The sequence below is a fragment of the Lathamus discolor genome, chromosome 5, assembly GCF_037157495.1.
Source record: "Lathamus discolor isolate bLatDis1 chromosome 5, bLatDis1.hap1, whole genome shotgun sequence".
Lineage (NCBI taxonomy): Eukaryota > Metazoa > Chordata > Aves > Psittaciformes > Psittacidae > Lathamus > Lathamus discolor.
In genome coordinates this window covers 66,558,700-66,576,333 of record NC_088888.1, presented here as the reverse complement: position 1 = coordinate 66,576,333, position 17,634 = coordinate 66,558,700, and the positions used below count along the sequence as shown (strand labels likewise).

The 17,634-nt window shown below is 37.0% G+C and overlaps 1 protein-coding gene across 3 annotated transcripts in view; it reads right to left on the bottom strand.

The window, feature by feature from the left end:
- Window positions 1–358: 358 nt before the first annotated feature.
- Window positions 359–17,634, bottom strand: part of HACE1 (HECT domain and ankyrin repeat containing E3 ubiquitin protein ligase 1) — a 52,430-nt gene continuing 35,154 nt past the window's right edge. Inside the window, exons 19-24 of one of the 3 annotated variants that reach the window (XM_065681151.1) lie at window positions 14,022–14,218; window positions 8,564–8,695; window positions 7,753–7,851; window positions 7,409–7,479; window positions 1,694–1,807; window positions 359–1,196 (exon numbers count right to left, since the gene is read on the bottom strand). In XM_065681151.1, the coding sequence (XP_065537223.1) occupies window positions 1,094–1,196; window positions 1,694–1,807; window positions 7,409–7,479; window positions 7,753–7,851; window positions 8,564–8,695; window positions 14,022–14,218 (716 nt within the window). In that variant the 3' untranslated portion in view covers window positions 359–1,093. The remainder of the gene's footprint in view (window positions 1,197–1,693; window positions 1,808–7,408; window positions 7,480–7,752; window positions 7,852–8,563; window positions 8,696–14,021; window positions 14,219–17,634) is intronic. The other 2 variants (XM_065681152.1, XM_065681153.1) reach the window with 2 other exon arrangements.

The window sequence follows — 17,634 nt, the reverse complement described above, 5'->3', positions numbered from 1 at the left end:
CTTTTCAAAAACAAATAATGAGCCATTGCTGTATATTTTTACGTAGAGCAATATATTCTAATTTTATATAAATTCTGACATGAGATTCTCATTATTATAGTCTTGTGAATTAACCTCAATATGCCCAAATTCCTTCCTTGTATATTTGCTTATGTCCACCCACACACTTTGACAATACCTTCTCAAATGCTGCCTCCATAACAATTTAAATTATAGTATGAGAAATAAAACCCATGGGGAAAAAAGAATAAACCATCCACAAAGACACAAACTTGTCGCATTCAGATTTAGGTTAAAATATTAAAATTTAATAATACCTTTTGAACATATAATTATGTAAAGGAAAGAGTAAAGACATTCAAACAATGAATATAGATTTTAAATAATATTTACAAATTCTAAACTGCAAGTTGACTATAAAGTCACTAATACTTTAAATATTTAGTAGAATATAGTGTAAATTCTAATATAAATTAGGTATTAACTTCTTCTGTTATTTTTTCCAGTGGTAAGCCTAGTCTTTACATACTATATACATTAAAATACTAAAAAGTTATAAAATTTTGTTACTATGCAAAGAAATGGAAAATACATCAGCTCTGTCTTACTGTACAATATCTCAATTGAACCCTCTATAGTGTTCTCTGCAAAAATAAATGGCACTTTGACATGCAACAAGGCATAAAGTACAAGTCTGTCCATTAGCAGTATGCCATCTGAGTGCAAAGGAACTGAAATGCAAATGTCATTCAACCATATAGTTGAAAAATCAAAAGCAAACTGTGGAAAGAGATCTGATAAACTTTCTGATTCAGACTGAAGTAATACTGAAAAGCATGTAAACTGACTTTCATACACATCTGTAATTTTTTTAAAATGAAGGTACAGCATGCTGAGCAGTCTGTTGTGAAGGTATCAAAGTTACTTTTGACAACACATAGTGGAGGAAAAGCTGATGATCCTATAGGAATTTTGAGGCCCAGCCCTGCCAATGCGCTGCAGCATCTAAGCTGCTTTTCTATCAACAGTTTCCAAAATTACTCCTGCCACCTGAAATTGCACATCAGTAGCCAAATGAGTTCTCCAGACTTCATTATGCCATTGTGTAACCATAGCTTCCACAGTGCAATGCCACAAGAAGCCTGTCCTTAAGTATTTCTTTACTTGGGTATTCAGGTAACTTGAGCATGTTGATACTGAAAAGAGAAAAAAAAGAAAAGAAAGTAAATGTCATGTCACAGTTCAGCAAGAAACCCAACAGTAAAGATTCCTGACTGAAAACCCTGATGTCACATTTAAGGAAGCAAAAAAAGCTGTTCTGCATTACAGTACCACTGAGCGTTACAGTATCACTGAGCATTATAGTACCACCGAGCGTTCAAATACATTGCAGGAAACAATTATTTTTTTTTACTTTAGTCAATTTTAATACAATGATTTAACTTGAATATTCCACTATTAATCCCACTGCCTTTAGTTAAGCAAAATAAAATAGTAAACAATGAGCAAACATAACATCCATCATCTGGGTTAAAACCCACCCCTTTCGCATCGGATAGTGAATACTGCACAAACCACCTAAATTTGTGTAGGGGGGTTCTAATTAAAATAGTCAAAAGAATGGTATTTTTGACTGTGACCTGCATGAAAAAGGCCCATTTTTAAGATGTTTCAACATGACTAATTAACGTACCATGTGCTTGATGTTGGTAAAAGATTTGCAGTATACGGCACAGCAGCAATTGTAAAATTTTGCAAACCGCTCCCACCCATTATATGGGCAAAACCACCATGAGGCACCCTGGAACTGAGAAAATTCACAGAAATTAGACCATTACAAGAATTTTACAAGCCAAAAAACCTGTAGTCTTTACACTTCAGATACCTCTTCCTGCTAGGAATTAGACAGCTACTAATACTTTTATCAAGGTTTCCCCTTTCTTACCCATATCAAAATTCTCACAGTCTAAATGCTTTTAATTACAATGCATTTGTCTGCTTACATCAGGCGTCAAATCGTCTGAATGACATTTAAGAGAATTCTATTTACAGGAGTATTCATTTCTATAACCTGTTTTTATAACAGAACATTATCTCAGTTTAGGCCAACATCTATGATTATTTATATTTACAGTTTAAGAAATATTACATCATAAAGAAGTTTATTCTCCAATTGCTATCCATGGGACAACTGACTGAAGTATCCAGAACATGTCTTTTCATTTACTACTCAGACCAGTTGTTTCAAGTAACTAATAAAACCATTACATCAATCACACTATCCCACAGTGACAACCTACAGCAAAACCAGAGCACACTAAAAAAACAAAAAACAACAAAACACTGGCATTTTCAGGAATGAATTCTCAGTTGATCAGATTACTCAAAATTCTTTTCCTTTAACCACTATATTATTCAAAGATTATTCAAGGTGTAAGTAGACAATAGCCCTGGAGTGCCTCCCTATAATTTTAAACTAAGAGACAGATATAACAAAAAGAAATTTTTGTATCAACTTAAGCTGGTATGCATTACATGGTAACATGTTGTTAGCACACACACAAAAACAATTCTAAAATCTAAAAAATACAATGAAAAGATAAGGGTACAAGAACTAAAGAAGTTGAATGTGAGGCAGCAACGCATCCTTATATACAAGGCCAGCAGGCTCTTGGCCTGCATCAGAAAATCACAAGCAGGTAGAGGGAAGTGATCCTTTTCCTGCACTCAGGGAGAAACATCTGGAGTCTGGCAACAAGCTCCCCACTACATGAGGGACAGGGACATATTACAGCAAGTTGAGCAAATGGCCACAAAGATGGTAAAGGACTGGAGCACCTGATACAGGCGTAGAATAAGCTGTTCATTCTGGAGAAGGCTCAGGGGAATCTGATCAATGTATATGAATACCTGAAGGGAGGAATAAGTAAGATGGAGCACCCAGTGGTACGCACTGACAGGAGGCAACAGGCACAAGTTGAAATCCAGGAAATTTCCATTTAAACATGAGAAAAAACACTTTTACTGTGAGGTGGCCAAACACTGGGACAAGTTGCCCAGAGCAGCTGAGGAGTCACTCAAAACCTGTCTGGACAAGACCACAGGCATCTGGCTCTAGCTAACCCTGCTCTAAACATGGGGTTGGACAAGTCAATCTCCAAAGATCCCTTCTCAACTATTTTGCGATTTCATAGCTAGCAAGAAAAAAAAATAAAAAAACCCAACGAAATAAAACTTCCATTAATGTAACAGCTGTAGGATTTTGCATTATAAGTACTTACATTAAAAACAATGCTCCCATATTCACAGAATCATACTGACTGTAGAAACCAGGAGCAAGAATGGAAAAGAATGAAGTAATGTTTCCACTCCTAGTAAAACTACTTGGCAAAAATGCAAGAGTAGGGATTGCTACTGCCAAATGTTAAGGAGCTAGGACACAGCTCACAGTAATACTTTTTAAACATACCTTTAAGAGCTAGTTATAGCATAGTACAATAGTTAACACATAACATACCTTTAAGAGCTAGCTATAGCATAGTACAATAGCTAACACATAAGTCTGAATCACCTAGCTTAATGGCAGCAATGTCGGGCATATAATTCTAGCACTGGTATGTAAGGCAACCTCTATGGAGGGAAGCACTGATTATCTGCAGTATAATATTTCTGACACACAAATGGAATTGCGCTCACAGACACAGTTCAGAACAGCTGTAAAAATTTTACAGCAGTACTCTTTGATACCATGGTTTTGGTTCGTATTTCTAACACAGTGCTGCCTCCCCTGCAGTGGTTTTGGCTTTTTTTTTTTTTTGTTCCTCCAAGGAACCAAGAGAATTTCACATTCAAATCAGCAACAGAACACAGACCTAACTTGAAAATTTCCTACAGCAGGTCAGAATCAAACAGTATGATGAGGGCTTTGAACATTTAAAAGTAACAGTTGGTTACCAATTTATGCCTCCAAGAATGAATGACTTTTCTTCACATGCAAAAAACTGCCAATATAGTAAAGTCAGGCTTCCAAGTATGTGCAAATAAGATCACAAAATCTTACCTGTCCCACTGTGTGTGTAAATAGCCTTCAGCAAGAACAACAATACAATTTCGTAACTTTGAAAACTTCAACACTTAAGATGTTTAAGTTTACATATGAATCTTGTCTTTTCTACTTATTTTTCCACTTAGAGATTTCACATAAATTATAACAGCATAGAGGAGATACTTTAAGTCAGTTTCCTTATGGTTTTTTTTTTTTTACTTTTAAAAGTACTCATATACATCTATCACATTTATCAAATATATTGAATTTCCCTTAACAGAGCATATAGCTTATTACTTAACATAACCACAGTCCCTTCAGAAGTTGATAGCAATCCTGATACCTACAGAATACAAATAAAGTAGAATTTATCATGATAAGCTGTCTACACTTCCCTCCAACTAGTAACCAAAAACCTGACTAAAAGTTGCCAATTGATAATTAAAAATAATTTAACCAAATACTATTAAAAATGCCAAATAGAACAAGAGTGGAGAAAAATATAAAAGCATGTGGAATTGGAAATACCACTGCAAGAGCTGCCAGCAAAGAAAAAGTAGGTGATGCGTAAGTAAACTTTCAGATCCCCAGCATGAGGCACAAGAATATTTAGGCTTTTTACTTGAGTGTGCCAAGACCTCTTAACACACAAAATTTGCTATTCAAACATTGCTCATGGAAATTACTGTTAAAAGATGTCTCAAAACTGGTACTAATGATGAATGCAATAGTACCGCCTCTGAAACTATAATAGCAAGACTTCATTGCACTGAAGAGAAAAAAGGTGTAAGAATGGGGGAAGAAGACGAAGTTTATGAAATACATGTCAGAGAAGCACTAAAGACAATCACAAATAGAACTGCTTTATTTAATCCACTAAATAAATTCCATAGGCTTTGACTGGAAAGAAAGACTAATACCCCTCCATATACACAAAAAAAAAAAGTGAATACACAGAAGAGATTAAAAGGAAATTGGAAAAAAAAAAAAAAAACCACCACTAATGAAAATTTTGAATGCAGCCTGCCAACAGGTACACAGAAACAAACTCTTTACTAAGGAAATGTGACACCAGAAAAAGATCATATTTTGGAATCGCGAAGAATTTTAGTATAATTTTCACTGAAGATACTGGCCTATATAGTGTCCCAGTTTCATCTGGGAGGTGGGGAGTGAGGGAGCAGCTGCGTGGTACTTACTTAGTTGCCAGCTGTGCTTAAACCATGCTGACCAGACTAACTGGTACCTTAGCTCACAGGCAACTCGGCATCTAAATCTTCCATGCCCAGAAACTAGGACTGTTTTGGGATTTATGTGAAAAAATGCCAGCTGCATACCCCTAGAGGTAACTTACAAAAGTTAATTTTTTATGGAAAAACATGCCTTCCGTAACTTCAATTACTGAAGAAAAAGCACACAGGGTTCCTAGCTGATACAAAACAAAATAAATGAACAATTTCATTTTAAATTGCAGACCATAGTTCTAACAAGACATACCAAAAATGTCTTTCTTACTAACAAGAAATGGGTAAGAACAAGCCAGTATGTAATTTATAACCAAAATGAATGGTGCACATGCACGTATTAATCAGACAACGTAATTGCTTACTTGACAGAAAGTGTGCCTTAGAATCAGTAGATTATCCCAAATGCCATGAAAATAGTGAATGCCACTTCAGTATCATTTGGAATGTTTTAAGAAGCATTTGAAACATGACCTTACATCTTAAAAACCCTTACTTGCCATGTGGATTTAGAAATGGACTAGTCCACTAAAAATGAAAGACCAGCTGCTGGTATGCAACAGATGTGCACTTACAACTGCAGAAATCATTTCTGAAGATGACAAAAAGAAAAGATTGATGTACAAAGAGATAGTTTCTTAAATTATCTGTGATTCCTAAAACCAATGAAATTCATACTAAATCAAGTGAAACTAATAGAATTTGAAGACCATGTCATCTGATGATACATCCGTGACTGTGAAATTCCTTGGTGTAAAACACGGAGTCTGATGATCTTTATTTGTATTTTACCACTGCTTTACCACAAAATGTACAAACTAAAGGTCAACTACCCTATGACTATGAATAGAAGGGTATATCGAATTAAGAAGATTGTGCAATCTCTAACTGCCACTAGAACAAGATTTCAGCAGACTCCATAGTTTGGGTGCCACATGTATCAATGCATCCATTTTGCAACATGTCTGTATACACAAACTCAGCAACTCACCCAGCCCACAGGGGCATTTATTGCTCAAGACCTTTCCCTACTGCCCCCCAAACCATACAAGAAATAAAAGTGGGTTTCCCTGTGTCCTGGGTTTACCAGGAGCCGTTTTGCTCCTTCTTAGTAACTGGTGCAAGCTCTGTGTTTTGACTTCCAGCCTGGGCAGAGAGCTGATAACACCGATTGGTTTTAATTGTTGCTAAGTAATGTTTATTCTGGCCAAGGACTCTGTGAGTCCCATGCTCTGCTGGGGACGAGGGAGGCCAGGAGGAAACAGGGACGGGACGCCTGACCCAAGCTAGCCAAAGAGGTATTCCATACCATAGCACGTCATGCCCGGAGGGGGAACTGGAAGTTACCCGGAAGGGGCAGGCTCTCGCTCTTCGGGGGGGTCGAACTCATTCGGCGGTGGTATCGTATTCTCTTGTTATTTTCTCTTATCAATACTATCATTTGTGGTAGCAGCAGTGATTTGTGTTATACCTTAGTTACTGGGCTGTTCTTATCTCAACCCGTGGGAGTTACATTCTCCTGATTTTCCTCCCCATCCCTCCGGGAGTGGGGAGGGTCGGGGGGGGGTGAGTGGACAACCTGTGTGGATTGGTTTAAACTACGACACCCTGAAAAACAACTAGAGTTTAGGACAGAAACCTTATATAAAGCAAACATAGTCTAGCATAAAGTTACATCTTCACTTGATCTTGACACACTACACTAATGTTGAATACAACTCAGCTTTGTTCTGTTTACACTTATTGAAGTGATCCCTAGTTATCTCGTATATTAAAGCCTATATAAATTACTGGAGAAGCCAAGAGCCACATAAATATGCAACAGGGAGAAGAATATAAAGTGCAGTTAAATTCATACTGCCTTCTTAAAAATTACCTGGGACAGCAACTAAAGGCCTCTTGCAAATTAGTCAGGTATAATAAATACATTATCAATCATTTTGCTGGCAGTACAGGCAGCTAAAGTTTAACACACACTTTGTCTACTTGGATCAAGACATAAAACATGAAGTATGCAAAACAGTTTCTAGTTAAGTGATCTTGAGTAGTAATCTGAAGTCTCTTGACTTATTACTGTGCATCCAGACAATATATTTGTTGTTACTTAAGAGTTTCTCACCTGCCAGTAACGAACTGTAACAGTAACACTCTCTCTTCCTGAGTAAGCTCTTCCACAACATCCCAGAACCACTAAATGAAAAATAAGTTAGTTTTTATTTTCCATTCAATACTTGTAGTACTTGAAAAGATAAATATTCCATTCATTGTTTTACCATTATGCATTTGTTACTTAAATGGTGGAAACTTCCATATGAAAGTCATTTAACATAGAAATATAAAAAACCCCCACAAATTTCAGCCATAATAAGCTTCCACAAAGACATATAGAATATGACAACAGCAGCAGCACCATTTTTCAGGTTAAAATGCAAAAGTCTACACTAGTCAAGAAAATAATTTTACCTGAATAACTTGGTCTCCTCTCTCATAGCCACTGGTGTATTCTGTATTTTTTAACCAATCATTCACATCAATTTCTGGCATACCAGACAGCAAAAGCTCCTTCAGAAGAAGCACACAGACTGCCATTAGTCTTCCTGACTAACCATTAATTTCAAGTGTTTATGCTATTTTAAGAAGTAATGCTTTAAGTCATATAAAAATTACAGTGCTTTCTTTGTTTAGTTACAATCTTATGGAACCTAATTTTTTGACTGAATTTTAATACAGGAAGATTCTTCAACACAAGCAACTTTACACAATCTGTTTCACTTAAGTACACAGTATCAAGAGTGAAAAGTTATTGCCAAGAACCTAGAAGATAAAAGTGCTGAGTTTTGGTATGACTTGAGGCAAAACTTGAGATCTGTTGGTTACAGATCAAACCACCAAAAAAACTTCTGGAACTTGATTCTGCGACTCAGAAAAAGCAAAAACAACAGACAACTCCTTACTTTAAAAGGACTTCTGTCTTCCTCAAAGAAAATATGAAAAGGCTTAAAGGCCACAACATCCTGATTCCATCATGAAACTATAAGGCATTTATCACTGGCAAATGAAGTTATCACATTCCAAGAAGATGGTCATTCTAAGTAGTTAGGATATGAAGGAATACACATATTGAGATCCTCACTGACAACATGTCCAGGATGCAAAATGGAAGTGAAAGAAAATGTTTATTTTCTGGGTACTGAGTTCTATTTCTACATCACTGCACTACCGATGAAGTATGCTGAACAAAGTGTTTTTAAAAAGTATAGGCATTTCTGCTTACCAGTTCATATTCATCAAAAAGCTGGATCAAAGACGGTGGAATGAACATATGGAAGCCTTGTAAAAAAGCATTTATCTGAGGCTGAATGGCTCTTGTCATTCTAAGCTCTGTGACAAGCTGGACATACTCAGCCTGCAATGTAGTAAAAGCCATTAAGATATACAATAGCAAGAACAGATAGTGCTCATGCAAACACACACAAATGCAGTCCTTGATACATACAAATCTCATCTACTCTGAGATATTGAGTCCCTATGCACTTTTTACATACAGAAGCAACCCAAAATAATCCAGAAGACCCCTAAGACTTCAGAGCCCTTCCCCTTTCTGCTCTTCCCCTTTCTTTCCTTCCCAAACAGAAGTGCTTGAATCTTAACACAAGCCAGGACAAAACAAAAAAAAAAATTAAAGAAAAAAAAAAATAAAACCACCCAGAAAAAAAACCCACACACAACAGGTAGTTGGACTAAGTGAACTGGAGTAAAATAAAGGAACTGAAAAACACTTTAGCTTGTCCTGCCTGCATCTAATAGAACCAGCATTGTGATCAACTAAGAACATAGAAAAATATTCTATTAAGCAAGCTGGAATAACTCGGGGAAAAAGGGTAAACTAGTTGTCCTGGGTTCAGCAGTAGCAGTCATTTTTTCTCCTTCTTAGTATCTGGTGCAGTGCTGTGTTTCTGACTTTTGGCCTGGGAACAACGCTGATAACACCAATGTTTTCAGTTGCTGCTCAGTAATGTTTACTCCGACCAAGGACTTTCTGAGTCTCATGATCCGCCAGGGAGGAGGGGTAGCCGGGAGTAAGTAAGAGACAGGACACCTGACCCAAACTAACCAAAGAGATATTCCATACCACAGCATGTCATGCCCGCTATATAAACTGGGAGCAGTTACCCGGAAGGGCTAGATCACTGCTCAGGTCGGGCTGGGTGCCAGTAGGCAGGTGGTGAGCGGTTGTATTCTCTTCCCTTGTTATTTCCCTTATCATTATTATTATTGGTGGTAGCAGTAGTGATTTGTGTTATACCTTAGTTACTGGGCTGTTCTTATCTCAACCCGTGGGAGTTATATTCTTTCGATTCTCCTTCCCATGCCTCCAGGAGCAGAGGGAGGAAGGGGGAGGAGTGAGCGAGCAGCTGCGTGGTTCTGGGTTGCCGGCCGGGCTTAAACATCGACACTACTGCAGGAATATTTGTGAGCCAAAAAGCTTTCTTGCTTTCCCCCTATCTCTTGAAGTCTAACAGAACATATTACTTATCCCCGAAGCTTTGTTGTCTTAACAAGAATTTCAGTGCTTTCAAAAAAGTCTTGAAAAATCTCTCCAGTTTTTGAAAAGGCAAAAAGCCAGAAATGCATTTACACATGTGAAATTACAATATCAGTCTGCGTGCTTTAGAGATGTGGGAGCTCCATCTCCTTTAGAAGATGCCAGCTATTTGGCTTTGTTGCAAACTCAAAAGCCTAGAAGGTTTTAGAAGAAGGTTTTTAGAATGAGACAGACAAAAGTGCCAATAATAAAGCTGTATAAACATGTCTCATCTACCCTGACAAAACTAATAGTATATATAAAAGTCTAATAAAGTTTCTTTACTTAAGAAAAGAGATTTTGACTTGAGAACAAAATACATCCATGAATTAAGGTATTCAGTTTCAAAGTAATGAATTGTGATTTTTTAAATAATGAAATCATGAAATATATCTCCCAATTAAAATATCTCAACTGTCCTCTTCCTTCAAGACAATAATCTTACAAAAATACCACCTTGATTTTTAATTTTAAAACTGAACTACACCTGCACAAAAGCAACCAACCATTCTTTCTTTCCTCCCTTTCAGAATAACAGAATGAAGCATGAAACATTTCAAAACAGAATAATATTTTTCAAATGCAGGTCCTTACATTCACAGTATAGAGAGGTTGTCATTTACTTTGCAGTTGGAAGATTTTTTTAAATGCATTACCACCATTTTATTAGAGTGAGAAAACAATCTGTGAAATGCTCTGAAGAAAAGGAACATTACTTAATCATGTCTTCAACTGCAGAGCTGTTCCCAAAAATCTAGTTTCAATTCAGTCAGCTCCCTAGGTTGCTTCTACTGCCAGTGAAACTGAAGGCACATCCCCTTCTCTAAAGAATTAAAGGGGCAGCCAAAGGAGATTAACTGTACTAGACAAAAATCAGCCTCTGTGAACACATCTTAAGAGCTCCAGGAAGAAATCAGAAGCTTTTAGCATTATCAGGACTGGACATGAACCAGTGTCTTAACACTGGTCTTCAATGTTCTTAAATACTTGTTTTACATCTCTGAAGTTGCTGTTATATAAATTAGACTATTCAGAAAACAGGGCTGCAGACAGAAAAAGTCACAATCTTATTTTTAAAACATCTATTAGAAAAAAATGACACTTATTTTCTGCATTACAAAAATATTTACTTTGAACTATTTCATTATGACAGAAAACAGTCGCTGTGCTTTAGGCGTAAGAAGAAATGTTTTAAACAGCCTGGTACAGCCGAGCATCCTGACTATCAACACTGGTGCATGTTTGCAGCCCGTAGCTGCCATAGTATAGAATTTACAGTTAGAATTTACTATAGAATTTAATTTGTCAGTTAAAAAAAAAAAAACAAACAAAAAAATACCCAACACAAAAACCCAAACAAACCAAGTTTTTCTCTGTTCACTTCACTTAGATTTTATTCCCTCTCAGAAGCCTCAGGAGCACATCACAGAACAAACACCTACATAATTTCAGATCTAAATATCCATTCCTAGATAGCACATAAGAGGTACAATCCAGCCTTCTTTTAAGGGGGAAATTTGACTGAACACACAATAGACGGGCATCACAAACATGATGACAAAGTTTAGCTCGGGCGAGGAATTGTTCTGTATTTTCCTTTGAGGTAGATCAAGCAGAGATTATGCTTCCCTGATTTCCCTGAACTGAGCCAGGGATCAATGTTCATTATTATGTTCAGATTCAGAAAGCAGCTCCATTTCAAAGCTGTTTGGAAAAAAAAAAAAAAAAAACCAACAAAACGTAATTTTTTACTGCCAAACAGCACAGGCAGCTCAGACAAACAAGTCCTGGGAGGCCAGAGAAAGCCATAGCACTGCAGAGATACGTAACAGTTTTTGGAATAGCATATGGACAAACTCTGCCTAGCTCTAATTTTACCTTTTTTCCTAAAACGGAAGTAGAAAACCGCAAAAATACGTACAGCAAAGAACAAAGAGAAATGCCTAGCATGGACACTGGACAACACCTGACTTTTCCCTTTGAAGTCTCCCCATTACCACAACAAAAGGCAGTTGAGCCACTACTATAACTGATACTTGACTATGTGGATGCTCCAAATTGCAACACTAGGACATTTGTGTTGTCCAGTTGCACAACCATTCACCTATTACACAGCTGATACAAAAAAGAAAATTCCTTCACCCAAACGAAACAACTTTTTACAAACAGCTATTACTACTGCTCCTCAATGGGGCATTTATTCTCTTTTATTCTGGTTTTCAGTAAGAGGGAGATGGATTATTTACAGAAGTTCTGTGAGGTTTTGGTATGGTGGGGTTTTTTTGTGGGTTTGTTGGTTTGCTTTTTTTTTTTTAAAGGAATAAAGATTCACTTGAAAATTCATTTTTACAAGTGCTATCCTTTAAACAGGTAATCTGCAAGTGTGCATACACAGCAAATTCCTTCAGAAGCTGAATTTTGTTCTCCCAGAGGTACAGCAAGTACAATGAGTTTTAAATAGCAATCTTTTATTCCTGAGGTAAAGGCAGACAAAAAAGAAAGATATCTCATGTAGGGAAAAAAGAAAGATGTTTTATAAAGTAAAGTAGACGCTCTTCTGCTTAACCTGTTAAACCTGTTAAGCCAAAACATACTGCAAAACCATTCTGCATTCAAAAAATTAGGAAAACATCCCCAAACACCACTAAAACACAGATCTACAATTTTCAACAACTTGGTTTAGCACTGCCAAAAAATCAGTGAACAAGAGAGAGACAGTGCCATCTTACACATTTGTTGACTTCACATCTTGCAGCTTCAAATTAAAAAGTCAATTAATATTAAGTTTCAAAGCCACCACAACATTCATCTGTTTCTTACCACCTTTCAAATAAAAGCTACACAAAGCCTCATACGGCACAGTTGAGGAATGCTGATGGGCTAGATCAGATGCATCAGATTCAAACACCCTTTTCAGTCTGTGCCCCTAGTTAGAAGTTAACAGAGCAATTTAAGCTGCTAATAGGTAGTATCCTTATGTGGGCAAACTTCTAGTCTCATGCTAACTGATAATGGCTTTTAAGTAGTTGTTATGAAACCACAATTTATGACAAGTACGTCTGTTCTATATACTGAGAAGCTGAGACTGCCCAGAAACAAGAATCAACACCCTGGCCTTCACAATTAGACTTATTTTACCATCTATATTCTTTCATTAATGAATATATTGCAGGAAACAGTGCAAAAATCAGGCTAATAATACATATTTCTGGTTTTGGAATGACACTCTGCTTTAATGAGAAAAAGGATTACCCATAAAAGAATGCAGCGTCAATTGTCCAAACAAACCAAAATTTTGTTAGGACACATGCTGACACCAAGTGGCCATTTACCAATACAGCAGCTAGCTATATGACAAGTAAAACTGAACGAATTCTGTGTACGCAGAAGAGTCAGGATAGCTAAACACAAATGAAAAGGAGACATAAGGATCAAAAGAGTAAATGATACAAAAAATTGCAGATCAAGCAATGAAGCTCCTGCAATTACTCAAAACTATCTCATGGGTAGCTTCAGAATTCAAATAGACTGATATCTATCTTAATTTCTACATGATATCCAACATCTGTCTGTGTTTTACCAGATTTGTTTTTGAATGCTGCAAAGAATTCAGGGACTTTTCAATTTACTGGAATAGTAACAGCTTGGAAAGGTAGATTATTTCCATACACACCAAGTGATTTGCAAATGGCTGAAAAAGCTTCCTGTAGCCTTCTACTCTGTTAACTACCTCTATGTTACTGTAGAGCAATCCAGTGCCATAGACTGTCCTAGCAGCAGCATACTTTGCAACATTACCTACAGTTTCAATTTTAACAGTTCCTACTGTTTTACTTTCCTGGTATATATATCAATTACTTAAACTTAGGAATATCTGTAACTTAAAATAAACTCTTCATTTAAAGCCGATTCTATTTTCCTTCCAAAAATTCTGTGAGAAAGGTCTTTCCCCAAACCTGATCACTTTCAAAAATTTTAACTAGCACTATTTGTATTAACATGCTAAACTAGGAAAAGGGGGAACAGTGTTGGCACTCTTGTGTATTTTCTTCAAAAGAGGTATACCATTTATGCTTCCAGTTATTCAGAAATTCAGTCCAATTGCTTTTCTTATACTCTCAACTTCTGAAGAGACCCATATACTCACCTTATTTTCCTGTGTAACAAGTATACTTGCACCCCCTGGCTTTAATGGCACTTCTTCCATTGCTCCAAACACATCAGTCTCAACAGAGAAGGTCAGCTCTAAACCCAGATCACTGATATCATTATCTAAAATCCACTGCAAGTTCTTTGCATACTCTGGATCAATAGACGCTACATCCTGATAATTTACAGGTATACCTAGAAAAAAACAAAGAAAAAAAAAACCTCAAATAAGCAGAATAAAGCAAAAAAGGTTCTAACAATATATGATAGAAGATTGCCCTCTAGAGAGAAAACAGAATAATGCAGTAATAGGAATAAGAGATTCACCATTACTAAGTACTACATTCTAGAAATATTAAGGAATCAAATTCCCTCTGTATGTTTTTCTTTCCAGTGAAGCAAATGGCATACCACTTGAGCAACAATTTGCACAACTTAAGCTCACTAATGGAGTGCAATAAAAGCTAACCATACAGAACGCACAACGTTAAAGGAGATTCCTAAAACAAAAAAAAAAAAAAAAAAAACACCTCTCAATGTTTTGCATGCGTCATATTTCTCTATAGAATAACACCTTCCCCCCAGAAAATACGTGGGGCAACAAGAGAGGAGCAGGAGAAAATCCTTCTGTACTTAGAAAATCCTTTTCAGTTTTCTTCCTTTCAATCATGTTTGCTATGAGACCTACTATACAGATGAAAAAAATTATAGGAATTTTACATTTTCAACCTGAACTTTCAAGACATTTAGAAGCATTAAGAGGAGAGTTGCTAGAAGTTTGACTTCTATCCAAGTATAAAAACTGCCCATTTGCAGCCCCTTCACAGACATGGCACTCAAATTTCAGCAAATGTGTCCAGAACAAGGTGACCCTGAGTCTGGGCACAAAAGCAAACCCCAATTACTTTAACTGTCATGACAGATACTTTCATTCTATCAAGACAGAGAGACACCTGAGAAAAGAGGCAGGGAGTGAGCATGGTAGTAGGTTTAAAAAAAAGCTAGTTATTGGGAAGTACTCTGCTTCACCATCTTAGGCGCACTGTGAAGTGTCACAGGGCGACCATTAGAAGTCTTACCATGCTATGGACTACAGAAGCAGTACCCCAGGGAGTAACACAAAATTGAGAAGTTAGCAGGCAATGCAAACATCTAAGTGCAAAAACTGTTACAGTATTTCCCTGGAAGAGCTGACTAGTGCTGAAATGGTGTGCAGGCAAGCTACAAGGCTACAGATAATTTACTAACGAATTTTCACTGGCAACTCTAAAAGAAAAAATAAAAATAAAAATCTAACAGCTGTCTAGTAGTTTCTAGAGGACTGTAAGTTTTGCCAACTAGTAAGCATATGTGCATTTGGCATATGTGCATTTCAAATATGAAATGTGGAAATAATGATGTCTCTGAGGGATATAAGCAAAACATGTGGGAAAAGGAGACTGAAAAGCAGAAACTGGAGACTCCTTTAGAGAAGAAACTGAACTGGAGCATTATGATGAGACTACACTCATAAGCATGCTGTGAGACCAAAGTACTAAGCTCCCACATTTGCTTGACAGAAAATGTTACCTATCAACAGACCCAAGCCAGGCAGTTATAAAGAAACTGTCAGATTTACCAGGACAGAATTTGAATCCCTTGAAATAATATGTATCTTTCTGTTGCTGTACCCTTAGGGCATCTGTAGTTTGAAAAGGAAGAGAAATCTACCTTGGCAGAATTGTGATAAACAGGTATTTCCAAGCAACACAACTTCAAAAAGATACAGGTAAACTCTGAGACAAGTTCAGCAGGTATTCAATGATTTAAGGCCTCCAGCTCAAAATACACTGACCCAGAAATTAATTTTCATTTTTGTCTATGGAATGCCAAGGAGTATTCTCTATCACACCATGAAAGATGGGCCTTTAATCTAATACCAGATAGCACAGTTACGAATGGATCTGCTATGTGTCTTTGTGGTTGGAGGTAGAAGTTTCCTCTTCCAAACAGCATAGTAATTGGCTCCTTAGAAAAAATACAAAGTAACTGGACAACAGCACTAGTGAAACTCTCTTCTTTCCCTGTTTAAGCAGAAAGCAGACAAATAGAAGCTTGAGAAAAACAAACCTAGGAGCCCTTATTAATTTCTGACTGCGTTTCTACCTCAATTCTACATCTGTAATAAAGTGCAGCCCTAATAAACATGAAGGCCTATGGAATAATGTTTGATTATGACACACACACACAAAAAAAAACAACGCAAACTACGTATCTAGTGTCTTATAAAAAAAGCACATTAGTTCTCCATTAGTTGGGTCATCACTTAGGTTTGTGATCTGTCCTTGTCCTTTGCCTACCAGATACTGTTGCAGAAAGATGTCAGTTTATCACAGTGAAAAAACGTGATAAATCCATCTGAATCTCAAAAAAGTAGTCACATTTGTTCATACAGGTTTTGGCTCCTAATTAAGGCACTTCTATGTCATGTCTGTTGACTAAAGAGAAGAGTTCCTGTGAAAGAGTTTCACACTGTTCATCAGTTACAGGGGGTCTTACCACACAACTGGTAGATTCAATGCCATCAACAGGAAAGGCTACAGAAAATCATCTCGGTGCAAGGTGAGAAACCAAACAGAAACAGTTTCAGACTTTGAAAGATTCCATATTCCATCACTTAAGGCCTGACAAGTAGCTGAAAGGAATCTGTATCTGCAACCTTGTAACTTCTATTTGGAATGAACAACAGCTAGCATAACCCACAGCTGAACCCAAAACAAAAATAAAGCAAAAACTCTTGAGAAGCATCTGCTGCTGTGCAACTCAGGTTCCTTAAACAAGAACAGAGGAAATGCACAAAGCTGAGGGAAAAGGCCTCAGAAAGGTTTAAATAAACCACTGTACCTGAGGCTGAAAAAGCAACTCCTTTGGAAAGTGGAGGTGTAATTTTTACAGTTGTCTGCGTCTGACCAATATAACAAGAAGTGATAAAAACCTGTTAACCTTTTGAACTGAAAGAAGTTGAATGTGCACAAACCTACAGAGTTCCAGGACTACTGCTCAACAGAATGGTAAGACGTTACTAAGAGGGAGTGGTGAGATCTCATTAACAGAGACTACTCACTGCTGTTTGGTTTGCTGTAGTTACTCTAGAAAAATAAGAGAAGTAAACAAAAGGCTGTCAGTTCAGAAATGAACAAATCCAGTATCGGGATTCAATTTAGAAAAGAACCCAAATTCATTAGTAGTCATTTCCAAAAGAGGCGACAACAGCAACATCTGACTACTCTCAAGGTGTCACTGAACAACAGAAAACCACATTTTTCTCATTTGTGAATACATCATATGAAGACTAGTCTGCTTCATTCTCCTGCTCACACAGAGGCATCTCTTAATGACAGAGGCCAACCCTTAAGTCTGTGCCAAATTGTGCCATACAAAGATATGTCTACTTTGGAACTACTTCCATATGTGAAGATCAATGAATAGGAAAGCCTGATGAGGCACTGCCAACACGATGCTGCTTCAGATTGGATGTCCTCCATTGCCTCTTACCCAGTACACAGTCACTCTCCTGAAGCAGAAAGCGCTACTGAGGGAGAGAAGTAAAATATCCTTTGTCAAGAAAATCT